Below are 14,758 nucleotides of genomic sequence, written 5' to 3'. Positions count from 1 at the left end.
CAAAGTGTTAGGATTAACATTACTGCTCAGCCTACACTACTAACTAACATGTAAAGGTATATCCCATAAATGTAGACAGACTGTATTTCTCCACCTGGGGGAAGAATCCTGATTTTCAAATAGTAAAATATTTGAATGGAGATGGAAATTTGAATTGCTGGATAACAAAAGCATTTATTCAGTAGTCTGTAAAAGAATTCCTCAGAAACAAACCCTGTCAATCATTAAGTTGTTAATTCACTTCAGGTAACTTCCAACATGAAAACAGACAAGATTAGAAGCTCATACAAGAATGTATTAAAATACTCAATGCAGGATAGCTGTGTAAATCTGAAAAGTTTATGAATTAAAGAAGGCCATGAAAGATACCTTATAGTCTTCCATCCTTTAACCTATATTTGTATGTTTTCTTTTACTGAATAAAAACTTTATAATTTTGTGTGAAAGTGAATTGGAAAAGATCATGTTTCAAAATCTTTTAAAAGGTTAAAGAAATGCAGGCACACACAGCATTCACACTGAACTAAAACTATTACCATTAATCTGGAATTTCAGTATATAATTAGCATCTGCACTGGGCACCAGACTACCTTTCTGTGTAATATGCAAGCTACAAAGCCTGCTTTCGTATCTTTTTCATAAATAAACAATATTTAAAAAGGAAAAAGGATTTTACACTTGAAATTTATTTCTCCTCTCCCTCCCAAAAAGAAATTTTCTCTATTTTTTTTTTTCTCTTAAGGCACTCTGTAAGAATCCAAACAAGATACCATAGTTTTGTTTAAAAATATCTTACCCTGCCATGAAGTTTCTCATTCAGTTTTGGCTCTCTGTGTTCAGTTTTCTTCACTTTCAGCCACTGTACCAAAGGCTTGATAGTCAGTCCCTAAGGATTGAAAAATGATAATAAATAATTAGGAATTAGTCTTTGGCTTTCCTCCAGCTGGTCATGGTTATAGAGAAATAGAGCATTTTTATATGTTATATGGTGGTTCTCATACTTCCTCAGTTGATCTCTGTCCCCTTTAGAAGATAAAATAATGCAGTATCCTCACCTCCTGTTTAAAAAGACACCAACCAGTGGAAAAATACATCTTCTATAAGAAAAATATGGTAGTGGAAGGGCTAAAATGTTTCCTATACCATTGAATGGGGTATTTCTGCACGTATCAAGAGTTTCTGACCACAGATAAACTTTATATAACAAACTTGAGAAAAAATTCCAGGCTGGTATATAGTGACATATCTCCATTTAAATTAATGTTGTTTTTTTCAGCCAGAAAGTGCTATTTTGTTTGGATGTTAAATACTTTCTTGTCCCACTGCTTACTGTTATATTTTGAAACAAGGACTTAGGTTCAGGTAGATCAGCTTAATAACTGTATTTGCCCATAAAAAGGACTGTTCCCTATAGTTATTCACATGAGGTGAAGGATGCTTAATCAGATATTAACTTGAGCACTATTAATACCAAGCAGCTAAGACTGAACGTTTTTTAGCACAGAGGAAATTGTGTTTTGTCCCTTGTGGTGCCATATGAAAACATAAAATAGGATCTTTGTTACTAAAATTACAAATTCAATTATGCTTTCAGTTCAGTGAAACAATATGCAACCTTCAGCTGAGAACTGCTTTAAGCATTTGGTACTTTTTGGGGACTCCTTCTCCTTGCAAGAAGCATGCTTAAGAAGTTGAATTACCTGGAAAATAACTGTAAAAAACACAACAATGATAGTTGTGCTGACAAACAGGTTTTTCTCTTTCACGTTTTCCTCATCCAGAAGTACAACCAGAGCAAAAGCAACTGCTCCACGTAGTCCACCATATGACATCACCACCTGGTCTATTATCTCCAACTGGACCATTCTGTAGTGGTTAAGAATCCATGTCTGTAAAACTACACCTATAAAAAACAAATGCCAGCATGTCTAGAAATACCCTTATGAAATGTCAATATCCCAAATGTGTGTAACAGTAACGGTACCACCATCCTGCTTTCAAAACAAAATTCTCTGCACTGTCTACTTCTTCCTCTGTATTGCTACACTGTCAAGGAGAGCAGGCCCCCTTGGTACTTACCCCCTTATGTTCAGCCAAAGGAATTAGATGAAGCTGCTTCTGTCAGTCAGCAGCTCTTGTGAGAGTGCTGCCTTCTGGCATAGGCACTACAGGTGAAATTCTGCTATGCGTTGACCTTTGAAATTTGCAGTTGAGAAAGAATAGAATTTCTAGCACCATAGTCAGTGATATGCACAGGGTCTTTTAACAGAAACAGGTTGATACAGTGTTGATTTAGGGAGTAAGTGTGGTACTCTTTACAAATCACTAAAAATGACATTTATGACATTGTCATGTGGAGGGTTGTATAGTTATGCTAACACTATCTTCAGGCCTACGGGTGAGATGCTGCCTGCTGTAGGAGACCTAAAGCCCTAGAAATCACGTTTCCCAGAGCTCCCACCATACAGAAGGAAACCAGTTTCACCAATCCTGGAGCACAGCATGTGTGTCCCACTGCAGCAGGCCAAGACTGTTAACAAGCACAAAAGAGATATTTCTCTTTTTAGAGAACTTTGAACTTGTGCTAAGGGAAGAGCGTCTTGTGTGTATCACTGTAAGCAAGGCCTCTGGTGGAAGAGATCTTGAAAATTAATTCATGTCACCAATCTCACTCCTCCAAGGGTATGAGAGCTCTGTTACGTAAGGCCCAATATTATCAGGTCTTTAGTAATTTATCAATGTCTAAGCTCAATTACTTTAATGGATGCATATTGTTATTGCTGAATATTTACTATTTAGTTACTGATCACACTTATTACAGCTTTGTTAACCACTCATTCCAGGAATACAAGTGACAAAGTCAAGATACTGAAAACTTGTTTAAACACCTCACACACATCAGTGGTTACAGAGAGGTGACTAAATGAACAGTGGTTACAGAATATTTCGAAAGGAGGACATAGGGCTAGGCCCTTCATTCAGCCCAGGAATCTAGACAGAATAAGAATAAAGAGTTTAGGAAAACTGCCAGCTAGATAGATGCCGGTACCTTTTATTTGAATTTAATTCAAGACAAACAGGCAAATAAACCCAGATGTAAGTACATATACCAAATCACTATGTATGTTACTCTCTAGAAGTACTTCATTCTATGCCTTTTTTGTGATTTTAGCCCCTTTGCTATTTGACAAAACAGTGATTAAATAGTAGAACTACATAGTTGGGCAAATGGTCATTGGTATTTTGAAATGTTTGCAAACTTATACAAGCCCAGTAAATTGACAGTAGATAATCCCTACCTACCACAATCTTATTTACTCAGTTTTTCACCAGTCCCTGAGAATTATTTCTTAAGCCAGAGAACCTGCAGTGTAATTGTGTATGGTCTTACATCACTGTGTGTCTCAAACCTGAAGTCAACCATAAAATTAGCTTAAGACAATCTCTTTATTACCAAATTGAAAGAGCTGAAGGAAAGAGATGGCTGACAGGACTCACATCTTTTGGTTGGCTGCAAGCTAAAGGACAAAGTCCACTAGGAGATTTTGCCAATAGCATGTGCTGGGTCAACAAAGGTTAGCCACAGGGTAATTCATGTTAACCGCTGGGCTAGTCATATCCTCACATGTCATCAAAAGTGAAATCCTTCTGTATTTCAGCATATGATGAAACTTACTGTAGAGATCTACCCTCCTAACCCAACCCCAACCATAAATTGAACTAAAATAAATGGAATATTTTAAAAGGAACAAGTCTAGAACTGAAATTTTTTGTTTGTTTGTTTGTTTGTTTTGTTTTGGCAAAAGAATATGTGATTGCATCAACAATACAATGCAAGGACTGAAAGAAGGTCATCCCCTTACCAATAACTCTATATACTGAGATGAAGACCAGAGTCAACAGAATAAAAGCTGTATTCCAAGTCCAGATATCTGGATTTACAGCTGAAATTCCCAGGAACATGAAGATAATGGTTTCTGCTCCACTGGCCATCATTTTCATGGTATATCTTACAGTTGTAGAAGATTGTTCAGATATGTTAGCCTTGACATATTTCTGACAGCAGATGCCACAGAAAGTTATCCTAGAAAAAAAAAAAGAAGCAATTGTTCAGAAAATATTCATTGTAACATTTAATATTATCTCCATCTGTCTCACATAGTGATAAAACCCCACCATTAATTCCTAAGAAAAAATACACTTAGGATTCATTGTGGAGTCTAATCTAGGTGAAAAGCATATCTCAAACATTCCACCTGAGATGACCCCAAGAGGTCTGAAGACAACATTTCATTAGATCATAACAGACCTTAATTATCTTCAGATTGCCATACTGGTTTACATGCAAAATTTTAAATCTTGTTTACATTAGACATAATCTTAAACTAGTGATCTGTTTGCAGTAAGATTTTCAGATCTTGAATATACTCACTGTCACATCTACAAACTGACATGCAAAACTGAGAAGAAAGGTATGCCAGGATTCAATAGATACTAAAAGAAAGACCACAGAGGTACTGAAGCCAAAACAGGCAAGATTTAGGCAAACTTTAACAGGCCAGTCAAGACATTGAGAGCAGCAAATAATGGACATTCACATAATGTCTTAGAAAAATATTGGTTTAGTTACAAATTATAGGAAAAGCTGTCAATACAAATGGACAACTGTTAGTTATTGAAGTATTATTAATCACAAAGAGGAAAGAGACAAGTCTGTATTTTGCAAAGGAAGTTCTCATGTTGCACAGCAGATCCTGGAAATCTTGTGTTCCTTTTCAAGGCTGAATGACAGTATTTGCAAACTATAATAGAGTGCAGTGTGAAGATAGTAATGTTCACCATAAGCTTCATGAGTGTCATATTCTATAGCTGTCCTATATAATTTAGGTCTTTCTTTTTAATGTTTTTAAAAAACATATTCCCTTCTCACCCCTTCACAGGCAGTAATAAAAAGAGACTTACGCAAGGATAGCAGAAAGAGAAAGCATCTCTGCTGTGAGGTAGGACAGGTACGAAATGATAAACACAAATCCAGGTTCAATGATTCTCACGTGCTTGGTGAAACGGCTGACCAATGAGAGCAGGAATGCAAAGAAAATCCCAACCAGTGTCCCACCCAGGCTGACCACAAAGAATGACACTGAAAAACAAAACCAAACACAGCTTAAACAGTAGAAACATAATGGTTTGAACTAGTTATCTTCTCTTGTATGGCCAGCAAATTGGAGAAAATTTTGGAGGACAAGTCAAAAATTATTTCTAAAAAGCAACAACATGAATTGCTTTTGAGTACTTGGTATGTGAATGCAGCATTCTGTAGAAAAAACAAGGTTACTTTCTGTTAAGCCTCACCATTTTAGGTTTATTCAAATCCCACTACATTTCTTTGAACAATTTTTTTTTCCCATGTTCTGTAAACAAATCCTCTTCCAAAAGCATATTATGGATTGTGCCAATGTCACTGTTAAAACATTGATTCATAAAATACTGTAGTATCATGTCATGAATGGAATGGGACATAGTGACTAAATTTTTAGGTAAATAACATCTCTTGATAGTCACTGGCAAATGTTACTTGATGGCAATCAGTGATACGGAGTGAGAATGCCCATGTGCAATCTCAACTTTCCTGGAATGCAGGGAGAGCATAGGCTGAAACTACAGACATGTTATAAAATACAAAGAAAATATGTACAGCTGTGTCCTGGTTTTGGCTGGAATAGAGTTAATTTTCTTCCTAGTAGCAGGCATAGTGCTGTGTTTTAGATTTAGTATGAGAATAATGTTGATAACACACTGATGTTTTAGTTGTTGATAAGTACTGCTTGTGCTAGTCAAGGACTTTTCAGCTTCCCATGCTCTGCCAGGTGCACAAGAAACTGGGAGGGGGCACAGCCAGAATAGTTGATCCAAACTGACCAAAGGGCTATTCCATACCATATGACATCATGCTCAGTATACAAGCTGTGGGGAGTTGGCCAGGGAGCAGCGATCGCTGCTCGGGAACTGTCTGGGTATCAGTCGGCGGGTGGTGAGCAATTGCGTTGTGCATCACTTGCTTTGTATAATATTATTACTATTATTATTATTATGTTATTATTACTACTACTATTTTACTTTATTTCAATTATTAAACTGTTCTTATGTCAACCCAGGAGTGTTTCTCACTCTTATTCTTCCGATTCTCTCCCCTGGGGCAGGGGGAGTGAGCGAGCAGCTACATGATGCTTAGTTGCTGGCTGGAGTTAAACCACAACAAGCTGTCAAGTTTGGTGGTCTTGACAACTGAACTCCACATCTGTTGAGTCTCCTCAGAAGAAAATAAATCTGATTAAGTTTCCCAAATATTCAGAAATATTCACTTATTTATTTTCTTAAGACATTTGTCTATGCCACAGGAGTGTGACAATATGAGTGACGAGAAAGGGCTGAAAAATAACAGTTACTGATAGCATAATAGTAATATTTTGTTTAAAAGTCTGCATATGTACATCAATGATGTTATAGGCAATTCAATTCTACGCACCTATGCCTTTGACGCATTCAATCCCCGTCACGTTCTCTGGACCTATTTCAACGAAAGATTTAAACACATTGTACAGCACCTGAAAAGAAAAGTAGACTAACTTAATATTTGCTGAATTAAGCCTATTAAAATAATGTCATTATGGGCCCCAACATTATGAATTCTGAAATTATGTATAACTGAGGGAAATTCTGTGTGCAGGGAGAAGATTTTGCAGATTTTTGAATTTTGCAAAATTGAAAAAATATAGTGGAGCAAGAAACAAAAATGTAAAAAAAAAAAAACCTTTCAATTTCAATATGATTTCTATCTATAAGAAGCATTGTTTCATCTAGATGTGCTTTCTAAAGCACTTCTCACTCTAAAATCCAGGTATTTGGCAGATTTATTTAAGCGCCTGTATAAGATAAATAAGATACTTAATAAGATAATAAAAAGATGTTAATAATAAGATACTGGATTGAAATAGGTTGAACATACATAAAATAAGTTGAACATAAAAGAGAATAAACTATAATAATTGTACTAAAGCTTTTAAAATAATTGACTAACAGTGAAAGTGCTGAAAGTAAAGAATTCATTTTGTCCATACCCCTGCCTAAGGAGATTTGTATGAGCATCACTCTTGACCTATGCCTGTCTAATCTGTTCTTAATTCTCCCAGTGATAGCGAACTTTACTATGGCTTTCTCAGCTTTCCTTGTTGCAGCTAAGCTTGTTAATTCTTATCATATCTACCCCAGTCATGGCATACAGGTTACTTCGTACTGTAACAGTAGTCTTTTACATATTTACATTTAAAGAATGCTACATCATCCACTTTCTTCTATCCTCCAGTCTTTCCTTTTTCAAGTAAGAACTCCAGTTGTTTCAAATATTCTCATAGGCTGTGCTTTCTGACTCTTGATCATGCTTACTCTTCTCTTCCGGATTTTCTTCAACAAACAATCAAACTTTCTTTTACTTATAGAGTGAGTGTTTGTATTCATTTCACAGCAACAAAAATTCCTTTCTTTCTGAAAGCTAGTGGTGTTGATACTTGAGTTCATCAACAGTTTATTTTAATATTTGTTTCTGGTAATACCCCAGAAGTACTAATGAGACTGATATCTAAAGGCAGTTAAGTTTCTCTGGAGGCCCTAAATGGCATTTTCAAACTTGTGTGAACAGTTAGGCTGCTGCCAGTGACCTTGCAGTGCCTTGCTGCCTTGGTTGCAAAAAATTAAGTCACTGAGCCTGGTAGACATGTCTTACCCTCCTTTGGAGATATGCAGAAGCAGGAATGGGAGATGATCCAAGAAGCGAATTGAAGCCCTATAGCAACTCAGTTGTATAGCATCTTTCTGCCATAGGACTTCCTGGTCTCTGCCCACTAGCACTGTGCTACAGAACTATTGACTATTTTTTTCTGCGAAAAATTTTGTGTGAAAAGAAAAGGTGTTTCAATCAAAATAAAATCATCATTAGAAATTTGGGATTATTTTAAGTCTATTGAAGTCTATTAAGTTTTCCTTTTCTTTCTAAATGAAAAAAACTCCAGAATTTATCATGTTACCAAAAAACCCCAACCCAAACCAGAAATTTTCTAAAATGTCCCACAATTTTTCCCAAATTGGCTCTTTGTTATATATCGGTTTGGTAAACATCTGATTGAAGTAAAAGAGAGGGAACAGGCATAAGCGCTTTGGTGACTATTCTCTCTCTGAGTGTCTATATATCTGAGGTATGCATATAAATTATGGGCATAATGGAAATATGCAGAAAAGAGTATGTGCATTAAAAAACAAGAGCAAAGAAAGGCTAAAAATCCCTGGAACTAATTTCAGTAAGTCATGAAAGCCCTACTTGAACAGCAAAGGGAAATAAAACATACATACGTGAAACTTCATTGTAAATGTCTTTATGCTCATCCAATCCAGGACTGTATATTTTTATGTGACTTACGGGCTCCAAATAGCTTTCACGCTCAAACATTTAATCTTTGCAATACAGTGTTTGTAAGCAAGACAGAGAACACCATGAGCTACACTACACTAGCCCATGAGTAGATACACACAGATGATATATTATTTTATTTAAGGGGAAAATACACTTCAGAGGAAACCCTCTAGAGTTTGGGTAACTTGGATATATGATTTACTTACCACAGTTACAGCATCGTTCAGAAGTGATTCTCCAAAAACAATGATGAATAGAACTTCATTGACATGGACTTCTTCAAACACTGCTAGAACAGCTACAGGATCCACAGCGGCAATTAAGCTGCCAAACAGGAGGAAGTCTAGCAGTCCAATCTTCAGCTGGCCTTCAAAAACAAAGCAAACAAAGTATAAAGCAGAGTCAGCTCTGTATTATCTGTAGTAATGACAGACTATGCTATTACAGATAATGCAAAATCCTTGACAATAGGGATCCTAAAGCATCAACTGGAAAGCATGGCACAGAAACTACTTCACAAGTTCTGCATTGTGTCATCTTGTGTCCTACAAGGTTTGTTGGATCCAGCATTGGCCCATGGAGATCAAAGTTCATTCTGGGAGCAGTACAGTCTTGTTCTTATGGCAAGGCACTTGAGATAAGTATTTCCAGAGCTAAACTGGCTTTGTATTTGTGTGTGGTATGGTTTATCTAACTTGAGTAAATTATCACAGGATTGAGAACTGACAAGATGGTAAGAGGAATATACCAGTACTCTTGAAGTAAATATTCCAAAATACTTCATGCCATAGGCCAAATTTGACTCTTGGTTGCTAAGAACTGCTACAGTGGGGCTTAACTGCAGTCAGTGCAGTTAAATACCACTTGTAGACTCCTTATGCAGGTAGACACTCATTGATAGGTGCAGTGAAGCTACTTGTTCCCAAATTATGATTCATGAGGCCACTGTTAAATTGTCCGCAAGTGGACCATAAATATAGATGAAGGACTAAGATGTAGCTCAACATGTTTGTGTTGTAGCCCCTTAGGAATTTTGGCAATGATTTCAAAAGTTGTGGAACTAAAAAACTCTAGTGACAAAGTAACCCAGTATTTCGTTTTTTTAATCTTCTTTTAGTTATTAATGTTATTTTGTTCAGTTATGCAAATAGACTGAGACAAGCATCGCTATCGCTTTAAAAGTAACAGAAAAGGGAGAGCCACAAAGATTGCTTTGCGCAGCTTCTTAAATATCTTCCAAAATTTACCCATTTCATGCAATCAAGAGTGGTATCCCGGTCATTTTTTCTGGGGAACAGATTTTTGAAAGGGTAGGGAACAGGAAAATTCCCTTTGTGTTCATTAATGGATGGAGGAGGAAGCAAGGTTCATTAAGAGGTGATGAAGCCCAAATGTATATGAGGAAGAACAAAGAAGGTATACTTTGAGAGTTCATTCATTAGAACACAATGCAGAGGCCCATGCCCAAAATTAATAGACAGTTGTATCAGGCATGATTTCTACGGCTGAGGGAGAAATCTGATTAAATGATTTGGAAGCATGAGTCAGACAATGACAGCCAGTAAGCCGTAGCCAAAGGATCAATATTTCCTGTAAGGTACTTTCGGGACAATACGGCCACTCCTCTAGCAAGAACTCTTACAAGATAATTTTTAAATCCAGAATGTTTAGTGCTTGGAAGGTAATTGAAACAGAAACTAGATTCCAAGTACTTTTGATACAAAATGGCATGGGCATATTTACTCAAGAGAAGGACACTTCCATGGGCAGCTAGAGACAGGAGTAGACAACACCCTGTTGTACAAGACAATGGCAAATAATCTGGGGAGCTGCAGAAGTACATATTCTCTTAGCTGCTGTCTGCCAATCAGAGCATCTACAATGTTTTCCATATAGTTTACAGGGACCTGGTAAGGCCCTGAAAACAGAAATTCATAGTTTTCCACCGACATATAACTATATTTTCAAAAAGAGAAATAGTCTTTTTCACTCTTGGACATACCGGACTGTGAATGAGGGCTGAATCTATCCATTTTAGTGTGAGAGAGTGGTTGAAGCAGTGAGCTGAAGTCTGTGCCAAAAATTCTGAGAACAGCCTTGAACCTGAATCTAAGTAATGATTCCATCAAGTGTTGTCCTTCTCTACCATGCTTAAGGAAGGAACAAGCCCAATGACAATAACTATCAGATATCAGGGTACCACAGAATGTAAGCTGTTAAAATAAATTGGTTCACTGAGATTGCTTATCTTTTTTATATGTTACCAATTATAATCATTGGTACATTCTTTGAAGACTTGCAAAGCTAGCGAGCAAATATTTATGGAAAGGTTAGGACACATCTATAATTCCTACAAAGCAGTGTCAAGAGGCATGGGGTTTCTAAATCAGACTTTCATTTAGACTAATAATGCAATTTATTTCCAAGTGATGCATGACCATTGCTTCCTCCAGCTCTGGAATGACTAGCTGCCAGCAGTGACACCTGAGCAAGGTAAGTTTGCTGGGCCCAGTTTAAGACTTCTACACATACTCAGCATGTTGTTGCTGTGACCTAGATTGTACAGGAAAAACTTTGCTAAGCATTAGTCACAACCACAATTATTCCACAGAGAAGTGCTGCATATGTCAGTTCTCCAGCAGATGGTGAACAGTTAGGTGCAATCAGCCAGGAAGATTTAGGATTAGATACTTCTTCATATGCTGTGAAAGCAGACTGGCATGGCTGCTAGTTAACAGTTAAGGGCTGATCTTTTATTTTCACTTCTAAAGAAGTGTATGTAGGAAATCAATGTAATCCACTTGGGATTATGCACTCTCATATTGATGAACAGTACTACAGACCCATTCCATTCCATGGTGAAATTGGAAGTAATTTGGTTTTAGTTCATCTTAGTCTGTAGTGGATATACGTTCCTACATTTTAATGATATTACTTTTAGCATTATTCACTCCAATTGTAGAAAAAGTGGGGTAGAAACAAAAATATGCCCTAGAATTTCAACCAGAGGCTGCTATGAACTCTTCTAGAAATTGAGTAATTCAGCATTCTCCTATCTTCAGCAAGTAAGTAACAACAGCAAGGCTTTTCACAAACTGTGGTGCTCAGATGTTGCTGACATCTTGGAGGTCAACACAATGTATTTAGTGGATTAGTAAGTATGTGTCATGTAGCTATTTTAAAGTCCTACTTAGCTTTGCTGGAGAATGACATAGTTTGAATCAGGGACAGGCTTCTCTGGCCTTTTCCATAGCTGAAATTAGAACTCTAGTAGGTTATAATATGTCTTGGTGGTAAAGACAGGTCCCCACAATATACCAATTAACGCTCATTCCAAACATTTAAATTTGCCAGGCATATCAGTTTATTGTTTGCTTTTGTTAACATCCTTATTTTTAGCTTGTAGAGCTTTAGCTGTGACCTGTGGTAGGGGCTAATTCTCCTGTTTAACTGTAAGCTCAGAGTTCTAGCATATACTGTCACTAAAAGAATTGCATAATGATGAAACAGAACATGTAGCCATCAAATCCAGCTTTTACAGTTAGTCAATAATTGTTTATGTATTGGGAGGAGAGCAAGAGATAAATGGATTTTTCACTTAAAATAACATTTTGGGGAAAACACTTGACTTCCCTTTCATATGTCATAAAGACATCAATGCTTTTCCTTTAATGATTTTTATCAATATATTTTTAAATCATTTATCATTCATTGTATTTCCCAGAACAAGGTGTTAATAAAATATTTTTGGTCATACTTTTTAAATTGTTCCAAGCAGCTTGGATATTTAAAGAGAGAAATCCTTGTCCAATCTGTAGCAATAGCAATATCCCTTTGTCATCTTTTTTGTTCATGAAAACCTGTATTTAACCATAAATGTGAAATTGTGGATGCAATGTATTGTGCCTAGAGGCTGAAAGCACATAAAACATCTTACCTGCCTATGAAAGTCAATAGTGTCTGCATCTGAGCTGTGACTTTTGTATCTTCTAAAGAAAAATTGTTACTTATAAAATGTGAGTTATGGTAAGGCAAATATCTAAAATGTAAGCTAAGTCTATCATAGATGTCTATATTACAAACATCTGCAGTTACATGAGTCTTATATGAATAAGTCTGTGGTCTACTTCTTCCAGACTGGGATTTTCAAATAAGGACAACACAGGTTTCCCTTAAAATGGATGGAACAGATATCCCAATCTTATGCTCCATTTCAGAGAACCCAGCCCCAAATTCTGCTACTTCCCTGTGCTGGACAATGGGATCAGTTTCTGAGGCTGGAAAACTCGTACTATGTTATCATCTGTAATAATCAGCTAATAGTTTAATTCTTCATCACAAAAATGTTCTCTGCAACATCTGCACCTTCTGACATTTGAGGCACTCTTTTTATCTGGACTGAAAAGGAAGTCTGTGGTAAATTGTTCTGAGTTGTTTTTGCACCACTGTGGTTAGAGAACAGCCCCATGACTAGCTGTTGAGCCTTTCATACAACGCAACATATCCCTTGGTGGTCTTGGAGCCACTCACTCACTGATTGCCAAGAATGGATGGGCAGAGTGCACAGGCACAGTAGCACACTATATCTGTACTGCTCTCAGCAGCACTCCGATCATAGAATCATAGAATCATAGAATTGTTTAGGTTGGAAAAGACCTTTAAGATCATCCAGTCCAACCATTAACCTAACATTACCAAGTCCACCACTAAACCAATTAAGCGTAGAGTAGCAATTTCATATTTCCTGGCTTGGTGGCTGGATTATTTATAATGAAAGTAAAAACTAGGAATCATTGAGATTGGAAAGGGCCTCTAAGATCCTCATTCCAACCATCAACCCAACACCACCATGCCCACTAAACCATGTCACAAAGTGCCACATCTACCCATTTTTTGAACATTTCCAGGGATGGTGACTCCACCACCTCTCTGGGCAGCCTGTTCCAATGCTTGACTACCCTTTCCATGAAGAAATTTTTCCTAATATCCAATCTAAACCTCCCCTGGCACAGCTTGAGCCCATTCCCTCTCGTCCTATCGCTAACTACGTGGGAGAAGAGCCCAACACCCACCTCACTACAACATCCTTTCAGGTAGTTGTAGAGAGCGATAAGGTCTCCCAAAGATGTACCTTGTACTTTCTAGAACTCATGAACCTAAGAGAATTTTGTCCTAGAAGGGCTCTTGAGCTTCTTCAGTACAGACACTAAAAAAGCATAGATACGATGCCTGTTTCAAAACACATGCAATCCACATACAATGTGAATTATTGTTCTTCAGGTGGCAGTACATAGCTTATGTGCATGCCACACCGGCTCAGGAGATTAAAAATTGCTGTTCTGTGCCTCTTCTAACAGCCCCATACCCTTATATTGTAGTTTAATTAAGACAGGGAGCGTCTGACGTGCTACTTGGCTCTGTAAGTCTTCAGTTACAATTTCCAGCCTCAGAAGACAAAATAAGACATGTGTCATTCATGCATGCATACACACTCAGCAACCATTGCTTACTTAATATTAAAGTTGACTGAAGGAAGACAGTTCCATTTCACAGTCACTTTGAATGTTTCTATCACAGCAGAAAGAAACAAGCCCTTCAGAGTGTATTTTTGTCCAGATGTCTATTAGCAGGATGAATGCTGAGCTGTATCCTGAGAGTGTACGCACACATTTAGGGAAGGAAAATATGAGAGGCACAGGTTCAAATCCCTTTTGTGCTTGCTTCAGAGAAGATTTCTCAGATCATTCTTAAGTTTGTTAAAAATATGACAAATTGTTCCCATTAAAATTGGATTTTTCTGCTGAAAAGAGTTGTTAGGTTGTAAAATATCACCCATCTAACAGCTGGCATACAGTAGCATTCGCAATTGTGCCTTCACAGATCAAACTTACCCATTATTCCTGTCAGATAGACACCATAGAGAGATAAACCGGTTGTGGCCGCATTCCAGACTGTCCCGATGACAGCATACAAAAGGATGGAACCAAGATTTCCAAAGAACAATCTGTTTGGCATAAAATATCCAGCGTCCAAAACAATGGGGGGCAGCAGATAGAAGAAAAATACAGTTGGTGTAAGGGCGAAGGAGGCAATGTGATCTGCTGCCCATACAATGCCACCAAGGACAAGACCAAGAACAATCAACAGAGCACTCTCTGGAACCACCCGAGTGACTTTGTGGGACAAGTGGAAAACTGCAAGGAAAGAAGAAAACAATTTGTCAGAGTTGGAATGGAGAAACAATTTGAGCAACAACTGTTGTTAGTTGGCAATTTTGACTTCCACAAACTTCCT

At 37.3% G+C, this 14,758-nt stretch overlaps 1 protein-coding gene across 1 annotated transcript in view; it reads right to left on the bottom strand.

The window, feature by feature from the left end:
• The window catches only part of SLC9A3 (solute carrier family 9 member A3), a 52,745-nt gene that overhangs the window by 12,235 nt on the left and 25,752 nt on the right, over window positions 1-14,758 (bottom strand). The window contains exons 2-8 of the mRNA XM_075705235.1: window positions 14,356-14,658; window positions 8,671-8,831; window positions 6,527-6,605; window positions 4,963-5,140; window positions 3,864-4,084; window positions 1,701-1,903; window positions 797-886 (exon numbers count right to left, since the gene is read on the bottom strand). Of these exons, the coding sequence (XP_075561350.1) occupies window positions 797-886; window positions 1,701-1,903; window positions 3,864-4,084; window positions 4,963-5,140; window positions 6,527-6,605; window positions 8,671-8,831; window positions 14,356-14,658 (1,235 nt within the window). The remainder of the gene's footprint in view (window positions 1-796; window positions 887-1,700; window positions 1,904-3,863; window positions 4,085-4,962; window positions 5,141-6,526; window positions 6,606-8,670; window positions 8,832-14,355; window positions 14,659-14,758) is intronic.

This window comes from Pelecanus crispus, chromosome 2, assembly GCF_030463565.1.
Source record: "Pelecanus crispus isolate bPelCri1 chromosome 2, bPelCri1.pri, whole genome shotgun sequence".
Taxonomy (NCBI): Eukaryota; Metazoa; Chordata; class Aves; order Pelecaniformes; family Pelecanidae; genus Pelecanus; species Pelecanus crispus.
This window is presented reverse-complemented; position numbering and strand designations above follow the sequence as displayed.